This window comes from Ranitomeya variabilis, chromosome 5, assembly GCF_051348905.1.
Source record: "Ranitomeya variabilis isolate aRanVar5 chromosome 5, aRanVar5.hap1, whole genome shotgun sequence".
Taxonomy (NCBI): Eukaryota; Metazoa; Chordata; class Amphibia; order Anura; family Dendrobatidae; genus Ranitomeya; species Ranitomeya variabilis.
Window position 1 is genome coordinate 69,840,368 of NC_135236.1, and position 26,649 is coordinate 69,867,016.

Genomic DNA, 26,649 nt, shown 5'->3' on the forward strand with positions numbered 1-26,649 from the left:
TAGCCCCAACCCTAACCCTAACCCTAGCCCTAATGGGAAAATGGAAATAAATACATTTTTTTATTTTTCCCTAACTAAGGGGGTGATGAAGGGGGGTTTGATTTACTTTTATAGCGAGTTTTTTAGCGGATTTTTATGATTGGCAGCCGTCACACACTGAAAGACGCTTTTTATTGCAAAAAATATTTTTTGCGTTACCACATTTTGAGAGCTATAAATTTTCCATATTTTGGTCCACAGAGTCATGTGAGGTCTTGTTTTTTGCGGGACGAGTTGACGTTTTTATTGGTAACATTTTTGGGCACGTCACATTTTTTGATCGCTTTTTATTCCGATTTTTGTGAGGCAGAATGACCAAAAACCAGCTATTCATGAATTTCTTTTGGGGGAGGCGTTTATACCGTTCCGCATTTGGTAAAATTGATAAAGCAGTTTTATTCTTCGGGTCAGTACGATTACAGCGATACCTCATTTATATTATTTTTTTTATGATTTGGCGCTTTTATACGATAAAAACTATTTTATGGAAAAAATAATTATTTCCAGGACGTCCCTCCTGACAGCACCATGGAGGACGTCTCCCCTCCTCCTTGCTGGGACAGGAAACACACGAGAGTTTAAATATCCGGTACCACCCCTCACTCTTCAGTGTTTTTCCTGTCCCTGCACGGAGGGACACACGAAGAGAAGCAGCATGCTTACCGAGCTCAGGGGGATCGTGCGGTTATCCAGATCCTTCCCCCTGTCAGTGGCTCAGGGTCGAAACTCCCCAGTCGGGAGTCCCTCTACCCCAAAGGCCCGGAGCGGGACTAAGCTCCGGGATTGAACCGCTCCTCCCGGTGGGGGGCTCTCGGTTCTCGACGCGGCAGCGATCCCAGCAGGTCCCCAGGCTACAGGCGTGGTGCGGGAGTCGTTACAGCTGGCCGGCACTTCCTGAGCTAAAGAGCCGCGTCACTTCCGGTTTCGTCAGAGCCGGCGAAAAACGTCACTTCCGGTGGCGTTCTAGGAGCGGGGAATTCAAACGCTCCACGGTGGAGAACGCTGTACTGAAGCGGTCGCTGTGGGTAGCGTTCAGCTTCGGACGGCGGTGCACGGTATACCTCAGAACCGGAATATGGAAGACCGAGTGGAAGAGGAAGGGGTAAGTCTGCCTGTGGCAGTATACCCCTACATCATAAAATACCGCACACCGTCTAGCCTATTACTCCCTATCTTATGTTGTATAGGATAAGGGAAACCCCGCTGCTCCCCCTGCTACGGCTAAGAAATCTGGGAAGGCCACGGCTAAGAGCATAAGATGTCCCGTATGCCACGTAAAGCTCCCAGATTCCCATGGCAAGACCCTATGTACAGCCTGTATTTCTAAGGTCATGAAGGACGAGCAGTCGTCTCTGCTATCCGAGATGAGGTCCCTAATTCGGGAGGAGGTTCAGGCTTCTATATCCAGCCTCGCACAGTCTCGCCCGTCCAGTCCTATAATGGGTCGCAAGCGTGCTAGACGGGAAGAACCCCAGGGGGAGCCAGAGTGTTCTTCTGATGAAGGTTCCGAACTCAGGGATTCCCCATCAGAAGAGGAGGGAGAAATCCCTGCAGGAAGCCATGATCAGAACAGGAAGTATCTCTTCCAGTCTGAAGAAACGAATGAACTCGTACTGGCAGTACGAAACACGATGCAGATCGAAGACACCTCCAAACCACAGTCCAGGCAGGACTTAATGTTCGGGGGACTAGTAGCTCGGAATCAGACTGTGTTTCCTATAAGTGAACATATTAAAGCTATGATCCTGGAAGAGTGGAAAGAGGCCGAGCGTCGTTTGGTTCTCTCACGTGACTTTAAAGGCCGTTTGCCATTCGATCTTGAGGAAGCTAAATTATGGGAGGAGGTCCCTAAAATTGACGTTCCCGTGGCTAAAGTCACCAAGAAAACGGCTATACCACTTGAAGACTCCTCCAGTCTTCGTGATCCTATAGACAGGAAGGCGGACATTCTCCTGAAAAGGGCCTGGGAGGCATCTGCGGCCCTGATTCGAACAAACATAGCAGCCACCTCGGTGGCCAGGTCTATGTATTTGTGGATGGGGCAGTTGGAAGAGCAATTAGCTGATAAGACCCCTAGATCTGATATTTTGCATTCCCTTCCTATCATGAAGTCCGCTATGGCATTCCTTTCAGACATGACTGCAGAGTCAGTCAGATTTTCAGCTCGTAATAGCTCTCTGTCTAATGCAGCTAGGCGGGCAGTATGGTTGAGATCCTGGTCTGGTGACAATGTATCCAAGTCCAAACTCTGCTCTATTCCATTTTCGGGACAGAGGGTGTTTGGACCAGCTCTAGACTCTATCCTTGAGTCAGCATCTGACAAAAAGAAAGGGTTTCCGGAGGATAAACCCAAAAGACCTCAGCCCTTTCGGAGAAACTTTTTCTCCAAGAGGCAGTTCGATACAAGAGGTCAAGGTCGGTCCAGCAGAGGATCCTACAGAGGCTCCCGTGGACAGAGTAGCAGAAACAAAGGCTTTTTCTTTAGTCCATCCACTAGAAATAAGCCACAATGACGCCACCAACATTGGGGGAAGACTGCGGGGGTTTGCAGAAAACTGGGCTCAGATTACTCAGAGCCAGTGGGTTCGCAGGACTGTATCAGACGGATACAGCATAGAGCTTTACTCACCTCCCCCAGAAAGATACATTGCTCCTACTATAGTCACGGCAGAGTCGGCCATACTAAAAGACTTACAGGTCATGCTCAGGACAGAGGTAATAATTCCGGTTCCCCAGTCAGAGATAGGAAGAGGGCACTACTCCTCCCTATTTACTATCACAAGGCCGTCGGGCGACACTCGCACCATAATAAATCTAAAACCTTTGAATGCCTGGGTGAGATACAAACGGTTTCGAATGGAATCCATTCGATCAGCAGTTCAGCTCATAAACCAGAATGCGGTCATGTGTACTATCGACCTAAAGAGGGCCTACTACCAGGTTCCAGTACATCCTTCATCTCAGAAGCTGCTGAGGTTTGCAGTAGCACTACCATCAGGGACCTTCCATTATCAGTTCCAGGGCCTCCCGTTCGGACTGGCTTCAGCTCCTCGCATTTTTACAAAGCTTGTATCAGAAATGGTGGCCTTCCTGCGAAGTCAAGGCATTATAATAATTCCGTATCTGGACGACTTCCTTCTCGTGGCAGATTCAGTAGATCGTTTGGTGGCTCACAGAACTCGAACAATTGCAGTAATGGAACATCTGGGATGGGTACTAAATTGGCAGAAGTCCGATTTACTACCAGAACGGAGGAAAACCTTCCTGGGGGTATGTCTGGATTCCAGATTAAGAACGTCCTTTTTGCCAGATGTCAGACGAGAGACGATCCAGACGCAGGTCAAGTACCTATTGGAACATCGAGTCACCATAAGAATGGCGATGAAAGTTCTCGGGCTAATGACAGCTTGTATACCATGCGTCAGGTGGGCACAAAGCCACTCCAGACACCTGCAGAGGCAGATCTTGTCGGTATGGGATCGTCGGCAGTCTTCCTTAGAGGCTCCGCTAAAGGTGTCAATCTTAACACGGAAGTCTCTTCACTGGTGGACACATACCAAAAACCTAAAGGTGGGTATCCTATGGATTACCTCCCCCTACGTGGTTGTTACCACGGACGCCAGTGCTTGGGGATGGGGAGCACATCTACAGGGCAGAATCCTGCAAGGCAGGTGGCCAGCAAGCATCAGAAGCAGATCTTCCAATTTCAATTTCAATATGCCGTCTGGCAAGCACTAAGAAACAATCAGCTTACACTCTCAGATCATCACGTAAGAATCTTCTCCGACAATATAACAACGGTCGCATTTCTGAACCACCAAGGAGGCCCAAGATATCAGCCACTGCAGGATCTGGCAGAGACTATCTTCAAATGGGCAGAAGAAACAGTATTATCAATAACGGCTATCCACCTAGAAGGCTCTCAAAATATAGTAGCAGATTATCTAAGCAGAAGGGATCTGCACCCAACAGAGTGGGAATTGGAACAGAGTATCTTCCAGACATTATGTCACAGATGGGGAACCCCCGATATCGATTTATTCGCAAACAGAAGAAACGCGAAGACCCCAAGATTCTTTTCTCTGAACCCCGCGGATCTCCCAGAAGGGATAGATGCACTGAGCCAGCAGTGGAACCAGCCTCTCTCATACGCGTTCCCTCCCCTGGCATTAATTCCAGCGGTCCTACGGAAGATCAAAGAGGATCAAGCAAAGGTCATCCTGATTGTCCCGTTCTGGACAAGAAGAAGCTGGTTTCCCATACTGGGGAGCTTAGCAGTCGACCATCCCGTCGAGCTGCCGATCAGAGGGAGAGTCATCCACCAGGGTCCAGTATACCATCCAAACCCCAGCAGACTTTGTCTTTCAGCCTGGATCCTGAAAGGGACATCCTGAAATCAAAGGGACTATCTGATCAGGTCATAACTACTATCCAGAGTAGTAGAAAACCTGTTACTTCAGCGATCTACCAGAAAATCTGGAAACGTTTTTGTCTAGAAGGTGGCAGATCCGACGTTGTATCAGGATCTCCGGACATTCCCCGTATTCTGGACTTCCTTCAAAAGGGATTCAACCTGGGTCTCCGTCCCAGCACATTAAAGGTCCAGATTTCTGCACTAAGCTCATTTCTGGACTACCCGTTGGCATCTCACCCATGGATAATAAGGTTCATTCGGGCCACTCAACGAATGCGTCCTACCATTAGGCAGCTATTACCATCATGGGATCTTAACTTAGTCCTTAGGGCCCTGTGTAAAGGCGCTTACGCTATGGGGGATGACATGCCCATTTCTATCCGCACCCGGAAAACGGCTTTCCTAGTAGCTGTCACTACGGCCAGGAGGGTTGGAGAAATTCAGGCCTTATGTACAAGGGATCCCTATCTCCAGATCAGGGATGATAGTCTAATCTTAAAATTAGATCCCTCATTTATCCCAAAGGTAGCCTCTATCAAAAATAGGAACCAGGCAATAATACTTCCGTCCTTTTGTAATAACCCTTCTAACGAGAAAGAGAGAGTCCTTCATTCCCTGGATGTCAGACAGGGGGTCCTGGACTATCTTAAAGCTACAAACTCTTGGCGTATAGACCCAAATCTTTTTATTCTATTTGGGGGTAAAAACAGGGGTAAGAAGGTGTCTAAAGCCTCAATTGCACGTTGGATCACGGATGTGATCTCAGAAGCCTATCAGTCAGAAGGCATGTCACCTCCGGTAGGTCTTAAAGCCCATTCTACACGGGGAGTATCTGCCTCCTGGGCAGAGCACGCAGGAGCCTCAGTAGAACAAATCTGTAAAGTGGCTACATGGGCCAGGGCTGACACATTCTGTAGACATTATAAACTCGATGTCATGTCCAGTCAGCACACGGCTTTCGGGAGGAAAGTCCTCCAAGCAGTAATCCCACCCTAAGGAGGGTCTTTGGTACTCTCCATGGTGCTGTCAGGAGGGACGTCCTGGAAAATCGGTATTAGTCTTACCGGTAATTATGTTTCCAGGAGTCCATACTGACAGCACCGGTACTTCCCCCCCATTCTGTCTTTGGTTTAATCAGTTTGTGTGCCTATATACTATTTGTTATATGGTTTATTCATTAAAAGTTTTATTTGCATCATTCCATGAGTTGGTCCTTGTTACAACACTGAAGAGTGAGGGGTGGTACCGGATATTTAAACTCTCGTGTGTTTCCTGTCCCAGCAAGGAGGAGGGGAGACGTCCTCCATGGTGCTGTCAGTATGGACTCCTGGAAACATAATTACCGGTAAGACTAATACCGATGTTTTGCATCGCTTTATTCTCAGGACTATAACTTTTTTATTTTTTTGCTGATCATGCTGTGTGGCGGCTCGGTATTTGCGGGACAAGATGACGCTTTCAGCGGTACCATGGTTATTTATATCTGTCTTTTTGATCGCGTGTTATTCCACTTTTTGTTCGGTGGTATGATAATAAAGCGTTGTTTTTTGCCTCGTTTTTTTTTTTTTTTTCTTACGGTGTTTACTGAAGGGGTTAACTAGTGGGCCAGTTTTATAGGTCGGGTCGTTACGGACGCGGCGATACTAAATATGTGTACTTCTATTGTTTTTTTTTTTATTATTTAGATAAAGAAATGTATTTATGGGAATAATATATTTTATTTTTTTTTCATTATTTTGGAATATTTTTTTTTAATATTTTTTTACACATTTGGAAAAATTTTTTTTTTACTTTGCCCCAGGGGGGGACAATACAGATCGGTGATCTGCCAGTTTGCATAGCACTCTGACAGATCACCGATCTGAGAGAAGTGCAGGCTGCTTCACAGTGCCTGCTCTGAGCAGGCTTCTGTGAAGCCACCTCCCTCCCTGCAGGACCCGGATCCGCGGCCATCTTGGATCCGGGTCTGGAGCAGGCAGGGAGGGAGGTAAGACCCTCGCAGCAACGCGATCACATCGCGTTGCTGCGGGGGGCTCAGGGAAGCCCGCAGGGAGCCCCCTCCCTGCGCGATGCTTCCCTGCACCGCCGGCACATCGCGATCATGTTTGATCGCGGTGTGCCGGGGGTTAATGTGCCGGGAGCGGTCCGTGACCGCTCCTGGCACATAGTGCCGGATGTCAGCTGCGATAGGCAGCTGACACCTGGCCGCGATCGGCCGCGCTCCCCCCGTGAGCGCGGCCGATCGTGCTGGACGTAATATTCCGTCCTTGGGAATTAGGGCCCACCCCACATGGACGGAATATTACGTCCAATGGCAGAAAGGGGTTAAATTAATTCTTTCTTAAACCTTATGTGACTGATGGTTTAGTGTTGTATTCACTGAATCTTCTGTATTTCCAGTTCTTTGAAATTCTACATATGATATTCTCTGATACTGTCCTAATAGGTTGCCTAATTTTTCCCCCATTTAGCTACATGCTTAATATGATCATGAAAATTACAGTTTTGCTCAAAAGTTTACATACCTCGCACTGGTAGAATTTTGCTTTCTTGGCCTTTTTTTCAGAGAATATCAGTGATAACACCAAAACTTTTTCTCCACTCATGGTTAGTGGTTGGGTGAAGCCATTTACTGTCAAACTATTGGGTTTTCTCTTTTTAAATCATAATGACAACCAAAAACATCCAAATAACCCTGATCATAAGTTCACACACACCCTGGTGATTTTGGCCTGCTAATATGCACAGAAGTTGACACAAATGGGTTTGAATTGCTTTCATCCAGCCACTCACATTTCTGGATTGTGAGTCATAGGGAAAGCAAAAGAATTGTCAATAGATCTATGAGAAAAGGTAGTTGAACTGTATAAAATAGGAAAGGGATACAAAAAGATATCCAAGGAATTGATAATGCCAGTCAGCAGAGTTCAAACTGTGATTAACAAATGGAAAATCAGGGGCTCTGTAAAAACAAAACCACGGTCAGGTAGACCAACAAAAATGTCGTCCACAACTGCCAGGAAAATTGTTTGGGATGCAAAGAAAGACCCACAAATAACATCAGATGAAATACAGGACTCTCTGAAAACTAGCAGTGTGGCTGTTTCAAGATGCACAATAAGGAGGTCCTTGAAGAAAAATGGGCTGCATGGTTGAGGCGCCAGAAGAAAGCCATTACTCCTCAAATGCCACAATGTATCTCGCCTACAATATGCAAAACAGCACAGAGACAAGCCTCAAAACTTCTGAAACAAGGTAATTTGGAGTGATGAGACCAAAATTTAGCTTCTTGGCCACAACCATTAACGTTACGTTTGGAGAGAGGTGAACAAGGCCTATGATGAAAGGAACACCATTTCTACTGTAAAGCACGGAGGTGGATCGCTGATGTTTTGGGGATGTGTGGGCTACAAAGGCTCAGGAAACTTGGTCAAAGTTGAAGGAAAGATGAATGCAGCACGTTATTAGCAAATACTGGAGGCAAATTTGCAATCATCAGCCCGGAAGTTGCTCATGGGACATACTTGGATGTTCCAACATGACAACGATCCAAAACACAAGGCCAAGTCGACCTGTCATTGGCTACAGCAGAACAAAGTGAATGTTCTGGCGTGGCCATCTGAGTCTCCTGACCTCAATATCATTGAGCCACTCTGGGGAGATCTCAATCGCACAGTTCATGCTAGACAGCCCATGAATTTACAGGAACTGGAGGCTTTTTGCCAAGAAGAGTGGGCAGCTTTACCATCTGAGAAAATAAAGAACCTCATCCACAACTATCACAAAAGACTTCAAGCTGTCGTTGTGTTAGAGGGGGCAATACACTGTATTAAGAAATGGGCTATGTGAACTTTTGATCAGGGTCATTTGGATGTTTTGAGTTGTCTTTATTATTTAAAAAGAGAAAACAAAGTAGTTTGACAATAAATGGCTTCACCCAACCACTAATCATGAGAGGAGATAAAGTTTTCGTGTTATCATTCATATTCTCTTGAAAAAGGCCAAGAAAGCAACAATTCTGCCGAGGTATGTAAACTTTTGAGCACAACTGTATATAAGAGTATAAAATGTATGTGTGTGTGTGTGTATATAGATATATATGTAGTATTTATGTACACACACTTTATGGAGAAAAGTATTAGGACACACATTTTATTCACTGAATGGAGATTTTTTTTTTCATTCATTCCTATTACCACCAGTTGTTTGCCCTGCCATGCCGTCTTCTTTTACTAATGTGTGACATAATTGCCGGTTGTGCAGAGCTCCCTGATACCAGTGCGGTTCTATAGTAGGAGCCACTGGGGTAACAATTCAATTCATGGCATTTCTTTCTCCTAAATCTTCCCCATCACCTGTGAGTGATATTATTGAGAAGTAGAAGGAACCTCAGCCACGAAGTGGACCTCATAACGTTACAGAGCGGGGGGCTGAGTGCTGAGCAGCAAAGGACAGAAAAGTCATCAACACTGCTCACTCCATAACTGCAGAGTCCAGACCTCCTCTGGTATTAACATCGGCACAAGCACTGCTCCTGCGCCGGAAACTCCATGGCCGAGCAGCTGCATGCAGCCTTACATCACCAAGCACAATGCTGAGTGTCTAATAGTGGTGTGAAGCGGCCACCACTGGACTCTGGAGGAAACGTGTTCTGTGCAGTGATGGATCACACTTCTCTATCTGGCATCTGATGGACGAGTCTGGGTTTGGTGATTCCAGGAGAACGTTACCTGCCTGCATTGTTAAGTCTGGATGAGAAGGGATAATGCTGTAGGAATATTATTAATTGATCGGCCTCTGCCTCTTAGTTCCATGTTCGTTTTGGACATTTCGTTCTGGCAGCAAATCCCAGCCTTCCCACATTTACTGGTTACAAGACAATTGTTTCTCAGCATTTTCAAACCAAATAAATTTTTGACCAAGTACCCCCAAACATACAGACCAAAGCAGTTACTACAGATTATAGTCATACTTTATGGAGTTTATGTTCAGAAGTAGCAGCAAAAGTTGTATTTTTGGTGAATAAATGTAACTTTATTAAACTTATAATGTACACTGATCACACCTGTATTACACAACTGGAAAACGCAGCAAAACCTGCGTTTTGAACACAGCGTTTTTTTGCTGCCAAGTGGGCAGGTTTAGCTGCAGAAAAAGTGTTGCAAAAACACTGCATTACCTTATTTGTACCAAGATGAATTATAAAAGTATTTTTGGTGGCACTGAGGAAACAATAAGATATATTAAAAAGTTTCTTATATTCGTTTGTTCTATGAAAATTATTTTGGCGTATTTTATTGCACTAAATACCTACATAATTACATAAGAATAACAAGCATGATATCCAGGGGTTGGCGGGGTTAATGCCAACATTGTGTTAAAGAATGTCGCAAAAAGAGTAATCATCTTATTAACCCCTTAGTGACCAAGCCATTTTTTACAATTCTGACCACTGTCACTTTATGAAGTTATAACTCTGGAACTCTTCAAGGGATTCCACTAATACTGAGACTGTTTTCTCATGACATATTCCACTTCATGTTGATGGTAAAAATGTTTCGATATGACTTGTGTTTATTAATAAAACAAATTTTGTTAGGACATTATAAGGGTTAAAAGTTGACCCGCAATTTCTAATTTTTACCAGCAAAATTTACAAAACCATTTTTTTATGGAACATCTCACGTTTGAAGTGTTTTTAAGGGGTCAATATGACAGAAAATACCCAAAAGAGTGACAGCATTCGAAAAACTGCATCCCTCATGGTGCGCAAAACCACAATCAAGTTTATTAACCCTTCAGGTGCTTCACAAGAACTAAAGCAATGTGGCAAGAAAAAAAATAACATTTCACTTTTTTAAAAAAAAAATTTAGTTTAGACCCAAACTTTTTTTTTTTTCACAAGGGTATCATTAGAAAATGGAAGAGAAAATTTGTTGTGCAATTTCTCCTGAGTGCGCCGATACCCCATATGTGGGGGAAAGCCACTGTTTGGGCGCATGGCATAGCTCAGAAGGGAGGGAGCACCATTTGACTTTTTGAACGCAAAATTGGCTGGAATCAATGGTGGCGCCATGTCACGTTTGGAGACCCCCTGATGTATCTAAAGAGTGGGAACTCCCCAATTCTATCTCCATCCCTAACACCGCACTAACCCCAATACACCCCTAACCACAACCATAACCCCACCCTAACTCCAATAACACCCTAAACCCAATACCACCCTAACCCCAACACCACAACCGTAACCTCAACCCTAATCCTAGCCCCAACCATAACCAAAAAAAGGAAAAAAATTTAATTTTTTTAATTTTATTATTTTTGCCTAAGGGGGTAACAGGGGGGTTTGATTTACTAGTTTTTTTTTATTTTAATCACTGATAGAGTGTATCGCAGTGATCAAAATGAACCAATAGGAAAAATCTCCTATTGCTGCCGTGTAACGACTGGCAGATTTTGACGGGCGCACTGCGCATGCTCCCTCCATTTTCTTCCAAGAAGATGACGCGGAGGGCCGGGGGACGTAGCAGGAGGGTCCGGGGATGGCGGAGGTACCGGAGGGGGGGGGGCTCGGGGGACCCCAATTTAATCTCCTTTGATATGCTAGATCATATCAGAGGAGAGAGAAATAAATGGAAAATCATACATTTTAATTTTTTTTTGTAATCGCTGTTATTCGCTCAGATGCCACCAGTTTTTCAGGAGAGGACACCAGAAAGATCGCAGTCAATTACACAATTGACTGACAAGTGATGGACGAGGCCGCGGATGCTTCTACTGCTATGCCTGTTATTGAGGGGAACTACTGAGTGTATGGTATCTGCACCCCCAATTCCAACACGTGGAATATACAGTGCCTACAAGTAGTATTCAACCCCCTGCAGATTTAGCAGGTTTACACATTTGGAATTAACTTGGCATTGTGACATTTGGACTGTAGATCAGCCTGGAAGTGTGAAATGCACTGCAGCAAAAAAGAATGTTATTTCTTTGTTTATTTTTTTTTTTTAAATTGTGAAAAGTTTTTTCAGAGGGTCATTTATTATTCAACCCCTCAACCCACCAGAATTCTGTTTGGTTCCCCTAAAGTATTAAGAAGTAGTTCAGGCACAAAGAACAGTGAGCTTCACATGTTTGGATTAATTATCTCTTTTTCCAGCCTTTTCTGACTATTTAAGACCCTCCCCAAACTTGTGAACAGCACTCATACATGGTCAACATGGGAAAGACAAAGGAGCATTCCAAGGCCATCAGAGACAAGATCGTGGAGGGTCACAAGGCTGGCAAGGGGTACAAAACCCTTTCCAAGGAGTTGGGCCTACCTGTCTCCACTGTTGGGAGCATCATCCGGAAGTGGAAGGCTTATGGAACTACTGTTAGCCTTCCACGGCCTGGACAGCCTTTGAAAGTTTCCTCCCGTGCCGAGGCCAGGCTTGTCCGAAGAGTCAAGGCTAACCCAAGGACAACAAGGAAGGAGCTCCGGGAAGATCTCATGGCAGTGGGGACATTGGTTTCAGTCAATACCATAAGTAACGTACTCCACCGCAATGGTCTCCGTTCCAGACGAGCCCGTAAGGTACCTTTACTTTCAAAGCGTCATGTCAAGGCTCGTCTACAGTTTGCTCATGATCACTTGGAGGACTCTGAGACTGACTGGTTCAAGGTTCTCTGGTCTGATGACACCAAGATCGAGATCTTTGGTGCCAACCACACACGTGACGTTTGGAGACTGGATGGCACTGCATACGACCCCAAGAATACCATCCTACAGTCAAGCATGGTGGTGGCAGCATCATGCTGTGGGGCTGTTTCTCAGCCAAGGGGCCTGGCCATCTGGTCCGCATCCATGGGAAGATGGATAGCACGGCCTACCTGGAGATTTTGGCCAAGAACCTCCGCTCCTCCATCAAGGATCTTAAGATGGGTCGTCATTTCATCTTCCAACAAGACAACGACCCAAAGCACACAGCCAAGAAAACCAAGGCCTAGTTCAAGAGGCAAAAAATCAAGGTGTTGCAGTGGCCTAGTCAGTCTCCTGACCTTAACCCAATTGAAAACTTGTGGAAGGAGCTCAAGATTAAAGTCCACATGAGACACCCAAAGAACCTAGATAACTTGGAGAAGATCTGCACGGAGGAGTGGGCCAAGATAATTCCAGAGACCTGTGCCGGCCTGATCAGGTCTTATAAAAGACGACTATTAGCTGTAATTGCAAACAAAGGTTATTCCACAAAATATTAAACCTAGGGGTTGAATAATAATTGACCCACACTTTTATGTTTAAAATTTATAAAAATTTAACTGAGCAACAAAACTTTTTGGTTTGTAAGATTTATGCTTCTGTTAATAAATCCTGCTCTTGTTTGAAGTTTGAAGGCTCTAACTTATTTGCATCTTATTAAACCTGCTACATCTGCAGGGGGTTGAATACTACTTGTAGGCATTGTATATACTGTCATAGTTGAGAAAGTGTTGGCAACCTTGAAATTATTCCAGAAAATGGAGCATTTCTCCCAGAAAATTATTGCAATTACACATGTTTTGTTATACACATTGTTATTTTCTTTGTGTGTATTGGAACAGCACAAAAAAAAAAACAGAGGGAAAAACAGCAAATTGGACATAATTTCACACAAACCCCCAAAAATGGGCCGGACAAAATTGTTGACACCCTCACCTTAATATTTGTTTAACACACCCTTTGGACTAACTAACTACAATCAATCACTTCCTATAGCCAGCAACAATCTCCTTACACATCTCAACTGGAATTTTAGACCACTCTTCTGCAAACTGCTCCACATCTCTCATATTTGAAGGATGACTTCTCCCAACAGCAATTTTAGGATCTCTCCACAGGTGTTCAATGGGATTTAGATTCAGACTCATTGCTGCTCACTTCAGAACTCTCCAGCGCTTGCTTTAATCCATTTCTGGGTGCTTCTTGAAGTATGTTTGTAGTCATTGTCCTGCTGGAAGACCCATGATCTAAAACACAAACCCAGCTTTTTGAGACTGGGCACTACTTTGGGACCCAAAATCCTTTGGTAATCTTTAAATTTCATGATGCCTTGCACACTGTCAAGGCACCCAGTGCTTAAAACGGCAAAACAACCCCAAACCATCTTTGAACCTCCATCATATTTGACTGTAGGTACTGTGTTCTTTCCTTTGTAGGCCTCATTCCGTTTTCGTTAAACAGTAAAATGATGTACTTGACCAAAAAGCTCTATCTTGGTTTCATCAGTGCACAAGACGCTTCCAAAGAAGGATTTTGGCTTGTGTACATTTTGGCAAACTGCAGTCTAGCTCTTTTATGTCTCTGTGTCAGCAGTGGGGTCCTCCTGAGTCTCTTTTCATAGCGTTTCATTTCAGTCAAATGTTGACGGTTAGTTCACGCTGACACTTATGCTCCCTGAGCCTGCAGGGCAGCTTGAATTTCTTTGGAAGTTGATTGGGGCTGCTTATCCACCATCTAGTCTATCCTGCATTGCAACCTTTCATCAATTATTCTCTTCTGTCCATGTCTAGGGAGATTAGCTACAAGTGCCATGGGTTGTAAACTTCTTGATTATATTGAGCATCATGGACAAAGGAAAATTAAGATCTCTGGAGATGAATTTGTAACCTTGAGATTCTTGATATTTTTCATCAATTTTAGTTCTCAAGTCCTTAGACGGTTCTCTTCTCGTTCTGTTCTCACAGATTGAGTCAACTTCTCCCCTTTTTAGCTGGTTTCTGGTGTGACTTTCATATTACCCACACCTGATAAGCTGCATGCTCACGATCAGTATTACTAGCATTCTGAATTCAGCGTATTTTCGCTGTGTCCAAAGCACTGCTTTGTGTAATACAAGCACAGTGGATGGGAATAATAGAAATCGCATGCCCTCTGTGCTTTTTTACGCAGCACTCAGCAAGACCCGGCTGCTGTTAAGCATTGTCATCAGTACCTGGCGCCTGTGAATAACGGTCACTTTACTGCTTTTCACAGTCGCCAGATTCGGAGAACACTGACTACATCGGAGCTTCTTGTGGGAACATTTGGGGTAATAAATTGGTGAACAAGGGACTGTCCCTTGTTTCTCTTTTTGTCTTTTTGTGTTTTTCAGGTATCCATTTCTGGACTACATCGGATTCGGTGGGTTATGGCGGATCATCGTGGGAATTTGTTAAATTTTCAATAAATTGCTGAACGAGGGATAGTGTTGGGGAATCTTTATTGAGTTTTAAAGTGTTTTTTTTCTGTGTATGTGTTTTTATTTTGATTACTGGGTTAGTAATGGGGGTGTCTGGTAGACACCTTTTCATTACCAACCCCTGGGCTTGATGCCAGCTGACACTACAGAACTGACATCAACCCCATAAACTGTTACCCCGATTTCCACCGCACCAGTTCAATGAGGAAGAGCCGGGCATATAGCCAAAATCAAAATTGTCACATCTAATCTGATTCGGCAATTCTGGGGTAGCTGCGGATTTGTATTTTTAGGCTGGGAAGGGCTCAGTAACCAGAGCCCTAACCAGCCTGCAAGTGAGCTGAGGTGTAGGAATGATGCGGAAATTCAGCTCTGTGAAAACCTAAACAAACACTGATCGTTGGGACCGTACCCTTACTTGCTACAGGTGAGTTTGTGCTAGCATCGCATGCTTGAAGCAAAGCTGTTTACCCACAATGTTGGAAAGATGCCAACAATTTTGTGCAGCCCATTTTGGGGGTTTTCTGTGAAATTCTGGTCAATTTGCATTTTTTTTCTCATTTATTTGTGTTGTTACAATACACACAAAGGACATAAACATGTATAACAAAACCTGTGTAATTGCAATGATTTGCAATGCTTCATTTTCTGGAAATATTTTGAGGGTGCAAACACTTTCGGCCATGACTGTATATTACCCCGATACGGTCACTGCCAACCCCTCAATAACAATAGGAACTACTAACTGCCACCACCAATTGTTTATACAGGCTAATGGAAGCGTACGGTTTCAGGGGTGCGGTTTACAGAGCAAGAGGAACACAGCTATTCAATTTTATATATTTAATCCAGAAAGGTAGGCAGTGGTTTTTATATATATATATATATATATATATATATATATATATATATATATTCTTACAAAATAGGAACAAACAATACGGTATATACAATTGCAGAAAGTAAAAAGGAATAACAAAAGATAAGTACTAAACCTGATGTTGCAGGAATGGCTTTTATCTGTATGGAGGGAAGTGCTCTGCTTAGGAAAATGGAACACACTCGGAGAACTGTGTCTTCCAGAAATGAACAATGACTCAAACTCTGACTTTTATTAGATTAAGGTTACACGCACATACCTCCCCTTGGTGAGCTCATATGAAGGGCTGGTCGTGGGATGTGGTAGGCCTTTAGAGAATTTTGAGATCTTCAACTTTTAGGATATCTTTGCACATGGGGGTGCCAGGCTGTAGTTATTGTTGCCATGTTTCCTTTTGCGATACTAACTTTGACCTTACAGTGATGTAAGTGAATGCATTATTTTCTTAACTTCGCTGCAATTCCGAAAATATATATCCCATGAATATCGATAAGATGCAAACCCCAATATTCATCAAGGTCCACTGTCTTCAGAAAGTTTAGAGACTAGTGCTTTGAACAGAGAAAGCTCTTGCCTTGGAAATGTACTTCTCCACCTCTGAGTAAACAAATCCGAGTTTTGGTGTCTGATTCTCAAAGCAGATCTTTGCTGTATTTGTGTGTTCACATCAGGGCTGTCAGAAAGGAGTAATCAAAACCATGCAAGAATCGACCCCATGGCTCCCTGATTTAGCAGCACCAAAAGTCCCAGTTATAAAACTGGACTGTTGCTATCACTTGTCGCCCACAACAAAGGCGTTTCAGTGCTCAAAGCAGAAGCAGACAAAGCAGGAACCGGCACACATATTACAGTTAACCGACAGGAGGAAGAAAAACGGTGCTCCTAACCTCTCTGGTAAATGCACTACACGAAGAAGACTGTAGACTTGCAGGTACCATGAGCAGATGGTCATGTGATCGCAAGTGTGCAATATACATACTTCCAGCCACATTCAGACTAGGCGTGCACGGCCTTGCTCAATACGAGTGAACTGAGCAAGTCTGCGCACGTCTAGTTGGAATGTGGCCAGAAGTATGCCGCCGGCTCCTGAGAGTAATGAAAGCTTCCACAAGTCTGCATCTTGGAGGGACTCTTTACATCTATCCTATCTTTCTGAACAAAGGGAAGGACGCTGAAGAGATTACCCTGCATGAGGCAGAAGTCCTCCCCCATCACTGGGCAGTCCACACTCTAAAATTGGCTACTTTGGAACTGTGTCTTCTACAGCAATGGCCTATCTCAATGCTGAATGCTGTTTACTTCCATCCCTACTATCTTCAACGGGGACCTTTCCTTCCTCCTCTTTTTTGCAGCGCTGTGGCTACCTAATCTGGAGAATGGAGACTTGATTCCTACTGTTCCGCTCCTAATCACCTTTTCCGACACTCTTGTTTAAAAGAGTAGGTTTTGTACTGGCAGCCTGATATTTCCTCACTGTAGCCATTAGCTCAGTTTGTGCCATTCAGTCCATGCAAGTTGTCACCCAGCATGTAGCAAAATCAACCTTTTCTCTTAATATTTTACAGCCTGGAGAAGAACACTCTTGATAGAAATCCTTTCTGGCTACTTGTTTGCAGTGGAAATGTCTCCACTCAACTACCCTCTCAGGACCTGAGCCAGAATTGCTACCCTCCCTCTTCTTAGTGCTTTGTGACCCCTCCAAGGTCAGGCACACCTACCCATCATCTATCTAACCCATGTTTCCCTGTTTCTCCTGCTCCTGAGATTTATCCTCACAATTTAAGCAGCTTGAGTTTCACCCAATTCTCCCACCCACGGTCTCGCCTGGACATTTTCCTCCAGGGTTGCAGACTGCTGTGAATGTGCTTTATGTCTTTAACATAATTCAAATTTTGTCCCATTGTGGCCGCTTGAGAATCATAAGTAAAGAAATGTGGCACAATGTCCTCTGAAGAATGATTCTGCCACAAAGACTACCTCCTCCTCATTCCAAGTTTCTAGAAGTTAAATGAAAGTTTCCTTAAAGACACTTTCCTAAACCTGATCATCTCTATGTAATTTATTTGTTCTCTGAGGATCTACTGCACCAATAGTCCTCCTATCTGGAGCCAGGTCTTACAATGTCCCACTTATCAAAAAACAATTACATTGCCCATGGCAGATGTGATCTCCTCTCATGACCACATTGTCAGGCGCTTGGAATATTTTGCACAGTCCCTCGTTGAGGCATGTGGTTCAGCTTTAATGATCAGGGCTTGCATCAAGTGGACTAAACAGCACCGTTGGGTTATTTTTTCACTTGCCCCCCTTCCTGTGAGACCTCCCATTTAGCTACTAAACTCCTAAACTGTTCCTCCACACAATCTTTGGCCATCAGAAGAACTTTTTATCTAAAATGTTAATCAACAGGCGCAGCCTTGAAACAAAATCTCTCAGCTCCTCAAGCTTTCTACTCAATATATTTGTGTTCCCTGAGGCTACCACATATACTCCAAAAAATGCGAGAACCAGAGAAAAAGTCAAACTTGACATGAAAACCCCAAAAAGCAATAACTGGTAGTATGGTGGCTCAGTGTTGCTTTCCAGCGCTCGGGTTCTGGGTTCAAATCCCACCAAGGACAATATCTGTAAGGAGTTTGTATATTCTTCCTGAGTTTGTGTGCGTTTCCTCTTGGTTCTCCGGTTTTCTCCCACACTCCAAAGACATAGTGATGGGGACGCTGATGATGATGTATGTAAAGCGCTGCGGAATATGATGTGCTATGTAAGCAAAGCAAAATAAATAAAATAAAAAGAATTACGTTCTGTTGGGTAGGTGCTATGTCCCCCAATGAACAAGAAGAGAAGTGGATTTTTCAGTTTCAAATTAGTTGAGGTTTGGGAATTTACCTCTTTAAATAAGTCATCTAGCGTACTATTGCTGCTTTCTTTTCCCTAGGAGAGGCTTTTGGCCATCCTACTATCTTTCCTGTGATGTGAGAGAGAAATTTTTTTTTTCATCATCATAAAATCCATTTCTCTAAATCCTCAGTCCGGTCAGCTTGTGGCGTGTGGCCGTTGAGTAATTATTTATAGGGTTACATTATAGTGAAAGGCTGATAACGGATATCACATTTATGCTGTGTAAAATTGGAATACTTTGTCTGAACATGCCGATACATTGACATTGATTAGCAGAACTTCTGTAATGTGCTGGGTATTTTAGGTTGCAGGTGTGGCCTGGATATGCAGCTAGTATTCGCAGAACAGACGGAGGCCTATTCCTTCTAGCGGACGTCACCCATAAGATTATCCGTAATGATTCTGTGCTGGACATCATGTAAGTTTCGTTCATTTATGTAGTTATTATTCTATGATAAAATATGCATTCTTTCATTTCTGATATGTCATGTAAATTCTTATCAACTTTGGCCTTGAGAGATTGTCACTAACCACACCAGTCCCACTTGGTCAAACATGTATTTCACAAGAACACACTTGTGCCAATTTCATTGGAAGACTACTAACACTTTAGTATGTATTCATAATTTGGAATAAAACTGTATCTGTGTTTTTAGAAAACTTTTGGCATGACATTGTGGTGTGTCAGAAATTTTATTGATAGGAAGTCTCAGGACCTGGACCCCCAATCAAAAGTTCTAACACTCTTCTATGACATCTGCTGTGAAAAACCTATAGCGTGGAAATATCCTAAATTAAACCCAAGGAACATACAAGCTTGTGTTTTGAGGTTTTTTTAAACTCATTTTATTGAAGATTATACAACAAAAGGTTACATCATAGAACAAAAGAACAAACAACATTTCTCATTGCTCATTAAAACTGCCTGGCAAATGTAACCGTGCCCTTGACATACTATGGGTCTAGACAATCCTGGAACAATGACCTCACTAAAAAGCTTTGTGAAGTGTTATAAAACACATTTGCAAGATGATTTCACCGCATTCAAAGAGAGAATACTCCCATTCAAATCAGCCCTCACCTCTGCTAAGCAGGCCTACTTCACAACCCTCGTCTCTATCCTACAACCCCAAACAGTTATTCCAAACTTTTACCTTCCTCCTCCGCCCTTCACTGCCCCTTCCAAACCTACCTGATCTCTGCTGAGGACTTTGCCACACACTTCAAAAATACGAATCGACCATACCATGCAAGTCTTTATCTTTTGACCACCACAAACCTTTTGTATACCAGATCAATCCCCTAAGCCACAGGAGATCTCATTCGTCTCCTCTCCAAATCGCACCTCACCACTTGTGCACATGACCCCATCCCTCCCTAATCTCAACACCACACTTATCCCATTACTAACCCATCTATTTAATCTATCGCTAACTTCTGGTACTTTGAAACATGCCACAATCACACCTATCTTCAAAAAGCCATCCTTCAATCAAACCATTATATTCAGCTATCACTGCTCCGTTCGCTTTCAGACTCCTTGAACAGCATGTTCACGCTCAACTTTCCTCCCACCTCTCATCTAACTCACTCTTTGACAACCTACTGTACAATCTGGCTTCCGCCCCCACCATTACAATGAAACTGCCCTAACCAAAATTATTAATGACTTACTTGTAGCCAAGGCCAGCAGACAATTCTCCATTATCCTCCTATACCTGTCCTCTGCCTCCTACTACACGTCCTGTCTCCCTTTGGCATCAAAAACTTTGCCTTATCCTGAATCTCCTCATACCTTTCCAACATTTAGTGTCTCCCACACTACCTCCTCTTCCTGCCTTCTCTTTGTTGGAGTCCCTCAAGGCTCTATCCTAGGATCCCTACTTTTCTCCATCTATACCCTTGACCTGAGACTACTCATAAAGTCCCATGGTTTCCAGTACAATCTGTACACTGATGACACTCAGATCTTCCTCTCGGGCACAGACATCTGCTCTCTGCTATCCAAAATCCCAGAGTGTCTATCAGCCATATCCTCCGTCTTCTCTTGTATCCTGAAGCTCAATTTGGACAAATCTAAACTCATTATCTTTCTTCCATCTCACGTATCTTCTCTACCTGATCTGTTTATAACAATTCACAACTTCACGCTTTTCCCTGTAGCGGAAATCCCTTGTCTCTGAGTAATCCTTGACTCTGACTTGTCCTTCCAACTTCACATCCAAGCTCTCTCCACCTACTGTTACCTCCAGTTCAAAAATATTTCCAGAATCCATCCTTTCCTCAATCCTCGTTCTACTAAAATGTTTGTGCTTACTCTCATCATCTCCCGCCTCGACTACTGCCATATCCTCCTATGTGACCTACCTTCTAACACTCACACTTCTCAAGTCCCTTCCTTAACTCTGCAGCTCAACTAGTTCATCTCTCTCCTCGCTATTCCTTCGCGTCTCCCCATTTGCAAATGCCTTCATTAGCGCCCAATTCCTCAGTGTATCCAGTTCAAACTACTAACACTGACCTATAAAGCCATCCATAACCTTTCTCCTCCATACATCTCCAAACTAATATCCGGTTATCTTCCCTCACATAATCTCTGGTCTTCCCAAGACCTCCTTCTCTCCTCCAGACTTACTCATTCCTCTCCCAATCGTCTACAAGACGTCTCCCTAATAACATTCCTCCTCTTGAATTCTGTGCCCCAACACGTCCAATTATCCACCACAGACGGAACCTGAAAATCCATCTCTTCAAGAAAGCTTACAACCTGCAATGACCACACTGCCACCTCAACACCACCAGAGCTACTGCAACCCCCAACCTACTGTCTTCTTCCCCTTCATCCTGTAGAATGTAAGCCCGTAAGGACAGGGTCCTCTTCCCTCTGTTCGTCTATCATTGTTAGTTTGTTTACTGTAAGTGATTTCTGTATTTTGTATGTAACCCCTTCTTATGTACAGCACCATGGAATCAATGGTGCTAGTTAAACAATAATAATATATACCAAAAGTATAAGACACACGTTGGGCGCCAAATACCACATACTTTAATCATGAGACAATAACCCTCATTGCCTGGGGACTAATTCAAGTCAAAGGGGAATCAAACCAAGGTTTTCAAACCTTATCAAATTTTTGACGACATTGTCTGTTTTTGTTTTCCACCCTCTCATAGGAAGCAGCAGGAACCATACTACCCAGTGTGAAATTCGCAGGGATCTTCTACCCATCCATCTCATTGCGATATCCTTGTGAGCAAAAAGCAATGTTTCCCTAAGAAGAGGGCGAGGGTGGTGAGGTCTGGTCTCCTCAGCAAGGATTCCTAATAAACATACCTTAGGGCCGTGATGCAGGGGATTGTGTTATCTCGATGAGGAAAGTTATGACCTCTTTCCAAAAGTATGCAATAAGAGGACAATACCATATCAGGTGTAAAAATCTGCCACCTCCTCCCCACACCTATGGCAATTTTCAGTTTTGGATCTGGGTGTATGAAAAGTCATACCCCTTGAGTCCCTTGCTCCTTACAATCCAAATTCTGGGGGTATAAGGATATGAGGATATTTCCAATGTCTGGGTACTGGGTATTTAATGCATACCTTAGTTACAGATACCAAAAGAAAGCGTGCCTGTCACGTACAGTGTGGGAAGAAGTGAAACACGAAGGGATGAGGGGAAGGAAGCCCAGACACTAGAGAAAGGGTGAGTGGAAACCGATCTGGTAACACCCTACCTTCCCTACCATCCCTAAATTGGTTCCTCACCAATCGCCGAGCTGGAAACCTAAGCCCTGTATCTCTGTAGAGCTAGGCCCTGGATAGGGAGGGGGGAAAGGATAAGCACTGGTCAATCCCCACTGTAAACTAAAGACAAAATGGTAGACAGACAAGAGGAATGAACTTGGCTTGAGCAGACTCAGAGAGGTAACACCAAACGTCCTCAAACGGCTTCAGAGAGGAAGTTAGCCGACTGCTGTTGCTTCTAGCCTTCACAAGGGAAAATGTGAATATCACCGTGACACTCTGCAGCAGACTGGGGATTTATAAACACCCAGGTCCAGGTGTGTCAACTGGAGCCGCAGGGAGGTTGTCTCCAAGAGACAGAAGGAATAAGGAGGCATCAGTAATGCCAAATCTTCTGCATCCAGATGCAGAGCGACAATCTGTTGCATCTGACACACCCGCGACAGTGTCTAGGGACTTACTAGAGCTGTTGACATTGTTTGAAGGAAACAAGAACACCTTAAAAATATACGTGTACCACTGTCTTGACCGCTGAGTTTGACCAAAACTGAGCATCTTGGGAATGTAGCAATTTGAGAAGGGCACTGTTATGTTATGCCATAAGTGGGACTTGGCCACTGTGTCCTAGAATTGAACAATCTTTTGGTGACCCTCCACACTTGAAACGTATGTCTGTGAGTTGGCAAGAAGGAGCATTGCTCTGGTGCCTCCAAGACCCCCTACAGACCCTGAAGGCTAAAACAGTGCGCAAGGTGGTGTTCAGAATGATTCAAATTATTATCTGTTGTCCAGTGTTGTAGAAAGCAAAGTTGGCCAGCTAAGTGTCACTGTTCCACCCGTCAGTGTGTCTGGGATGCTCTTCCTGACATCTCGGCCATCTAATCCAGTACAGAGGCGTGCTGAAGCTGTATTTTGACAGCTTGGCCATCCAATCTGGTTCAGGGGCATGCTGAGCTGTCAGTATGTTGATTGACAGCTCGACTATCCAATCTGAGACTGGGAGGCGTCGACTGTCTCCAAGTGTTCATTATCCCAGGTGATTGCCATGCTACTTAACTGAGCTGTTTCTCCCAGATGTACATTCAGCTAAAGAGGATTGTACCTCACTGGCTGAATGTACATCATGGCAAAGACCTTCTGTGCGACTATGGAGGCTGAATTTTCAAGAACATATAGGGATTTAGAGAGAGCTATCATCTTGATTACATTTATTCTGCAAGCTATTAACAGAAGGTGGGCTCCCCACATTCTAATTTTCTCCTGCAGGTATAAGAACAAAGGGCATACATTTAAATTTTGAAGCTGAGTGTGATTTCTTGCTATGTGTATACCTAGATATTTTAAGTGGGATACTATTTTTAGCATGCAGAATTCATCCCCTACTTTCCATCTTATAGTGCTTAGGGGTGATAACATAGATTTCTCCCAGTTTATTTTTAGACCCAAGATCCGGACAAATTCATCAATCAGATCCATTACCAAAGGCAGTGTAACTCTTGTCATGTGCATATACGGGATTAAATCATCTGCTTGTAACCCCCAAGCGGTCCTTACAGGAACTCACTTTATTCCGTTGATACACTGCAGTATTACGGATTCTGACAGCTAGCAGTTCCATGGCAATCCAAAACAAAAGAACGGACAGAGGGCACCCTTTCTGGTCTTTCTCCCAAAGGGAATCAATGATCACATAAAGCCATTTAATCAGGACCTTGGCTTTCAGAGATCGATACAAGACTACAATCCATCTTCTGAATCCTGGTCCAAAGCCAAATCCTTCTCAAAGAAGGCCCTTTCAGACAAATCAAATGCCTCAGCAGCATCCAGAGATACCAAGGCCCAATTTTTCTGTACTTTCCAACCCAACTGTGCAATTGCCTGCGCTCTCCTTATATTACAACACTTTTCCTACGGGTTTGCCGCAGCAGAGAGGAGCCAGAAGACCACAGGGTCTGATTTCTCCTACTCCTGCATTGATTAGAAGCACTTCGCCTTCATATTAAACGGTACAGGTTTCTTTTAGCAGTGCAGGGGTTATTCTCAGTTGAGAGCTCCTGGAAGATTTCCTTCATTAAGGCTCAGCTGTTCACTGTTAGCCACTCCAATCTCCTGTATGGTCTGGGTTCTGGCTAGCACTCATTGCCAGAGTTGCTTTTGCTGCATGGCTGGAGGTTGCTGGTGGCTGTTATTTGAGAAGGAGTTTGGTGGATTTATCTGAAACAGTTGCTAGGTTTTGGGTGTGTGATAATTCCATTTCTTCTCCTACTTTGGTTTAACCCCATCCTTCACTCCCCGGTGCGTTCCTCTGTTGTTATATTTGTATGAATGGTATTTTTCGTTATCCCTATTTATATTACCTTGTTAGTCTGATTGGTGTATTACGGTACACTACTGCTCCCCTCTTTCCTGGGTGGGAGAAGGGTACAGACTGATGGCGGATTCTTGAGCTAATGTAAGGTACGTGACCCTGGCTTCTTCACCATCAGAACTAATCTGGGGAACTGGGCGAGCAATGATGCCTGTACTGTTGAGGACAGGGAAGGAGCCCCTGGTCCCAGGACACACGACAACAGAGTCCTGACATTGTTTGATGTTGTTCTTTTTCTTAAATCAGTTTTAACTCCTTATCGTACGTTTTCATCATAGGTCGGTAAGGAGACTATGGAGCCAGCTGAGGATCTGAGCCTGCTTCATACCAGGTAGATGCCGGCTTCATACCAGGTAGATGCCGGCTTCTGCCTGTAGCGATCATGCTCTAATCGCTAGTTTAACCATTTAATTGCCTTTGTCAATCTCTGACCTTGGCACTTGTACAACACCAAAAACAAGAAGCACTCTGGCACTAAAAAAGTCCTGAAGCTGCTGATACCACGACAAGCACTGTGCCAACTAGTCCAAAAAACCATAAAGATACAAAAAAGGAAGTGTAGGTACCGCCTCTACAGTTGTTAACAGCTCTTAATTTGGCATTACAGTGATGCTCCTTATTTAAAGTGCAATAAAAACTCCCACCAGAGGCTATAGTTGTAAAGCGTTAGCACTTAAATATAGGTAGGTAGTACTCAAATGGTGCTCGGCTATAAATGTATTATGTTGTATGCACTTATTGCGCCGTTCACTGCAACCCGACCACGATCATATAAGTATAATGTCACCTGTGGAGCCGGGTTCTTACCTGGCTTGTGTTTCCTTAGGGCGTACAATCCTTATTATCCTCCTTAAAAGGTGCTGGTGGTAGCACATGCAAAAGTGTGCACGCTACCGTGCAGAGCCAGGAGCGCCCCGGCCGGCGTCGTCGCTGGATGCTTTTTTCCTGAGCACAACTGTGCACAATTTAAATTGTTAAACTGCAAGGATTGGAGCAAGCATTGGTTGCAGTTACAGGTTGATGCCAGCTACAGGTTACCACAAAAGCTGCTAAAAGGTAGCACTGTTATTGTGTGAAACTCTTCACCAAAAAGAGGAAAAAAATGCCTTTTGTGTCTAACCCTGTGCAGGGACTTACTGGGCGAATTTACATCAGTTGATGCCCAAAAACTCATTGTATACATTAAATGGGTTCTCCATGAATGAGATAAAATGGCGCCCCTGATATAATTCATAATACGAGACCGTCTTAGTCAGGTGTCAGGACAGGCTGTAGACTGAAGACCTACAGCTCTCAAAACCTGTGTTTCTTCTGACCAAAGCTGTATCACACATACCTCATTTGGGAGCATGGTTATCATATGTGAAGAAATATATCTCATCCTTGCTGAGTACAAGGGGGTTTATCTCCAGGTTCATCTTCCTCAATGTTTGTTTTCCAGTTGGACGCAGTCAGTCTCTGTGCACTATGAAGTTGTTGGACGGAGGAGGATGATGAAGCTGGAGATCTCCTTGCATATCACAACATGAGTTAAAACATATTTCTTCACACATCACAGAAATGTTCTTGAGTTGTGTGTGACACAGCTCTTGTCAGTTGAGACGTCTGGGTCTTGGGAGCTGTATGTCTTCAGTTCAGCCCCTACTGTCACATAACTAAAACTACAGTTTGATTTAGATCAGGGACTCCATTTTTTTCTCCGTCTCAGAGTACCTTTTTAAAAATGATAATGAAGAAAATTGCAGTCATGGAAACCGATGCATTTTTTTCTTTGGAAACTCTTTTGCTTTTTGTGCACAAAGAAATTGAGAGTGCTTGCAATTCTACTAGCATGTGTTACATTGCCGAAAATCATGGCATGATGTCTCTGGCATTGTTGCTTACTGCGTTCACCAGTTGTAGTTGATGAGGAGCCATCCGGTGTGACATTTGTTACATAATTCTGTTCTATTGCTGTTGGAGACGGGATGTCTAACACTGGAATGGTGAACTGTGCCGTGGTCCGAGGAGAGCCTGAACGGGCATGGCTAGATGAGCACCTGACTCTTAACAAGAGCCTCCGATACTGGGGTTAGGCTTGGCTCACGAGGAACACCAGGTGCTACT

At 43.9% G+C, this 26,649-nt stretch overlaps 1 protein-coding gene across 3 annotated transcripts in view; it reads left to right on the forward strand.

Moving 5' to 3' along the window:
• PIWIL2 (piwi like RNA-mediated gene silencing 2) overlaps window positions 1–26,649 on the forward strand; it is a 146,600-nt gene that overhangs the window by 55,097 nt on the left and 64,854 nt on the right. For all 3 annotated transcript variants that reach the window (XM_077262148.1, XM_077262150.1, XM_077262149.1), the window contains one exon: window positions 18,738–18,851. In XM_077262148.1, coding sequence (XP_077118263.1) covers window positions 18,738–18,851 — 114 coding nt within the window. The remainder of the gene's footprint in view (window positions 1–18,737; window positions 18,852–26,649) is intronic.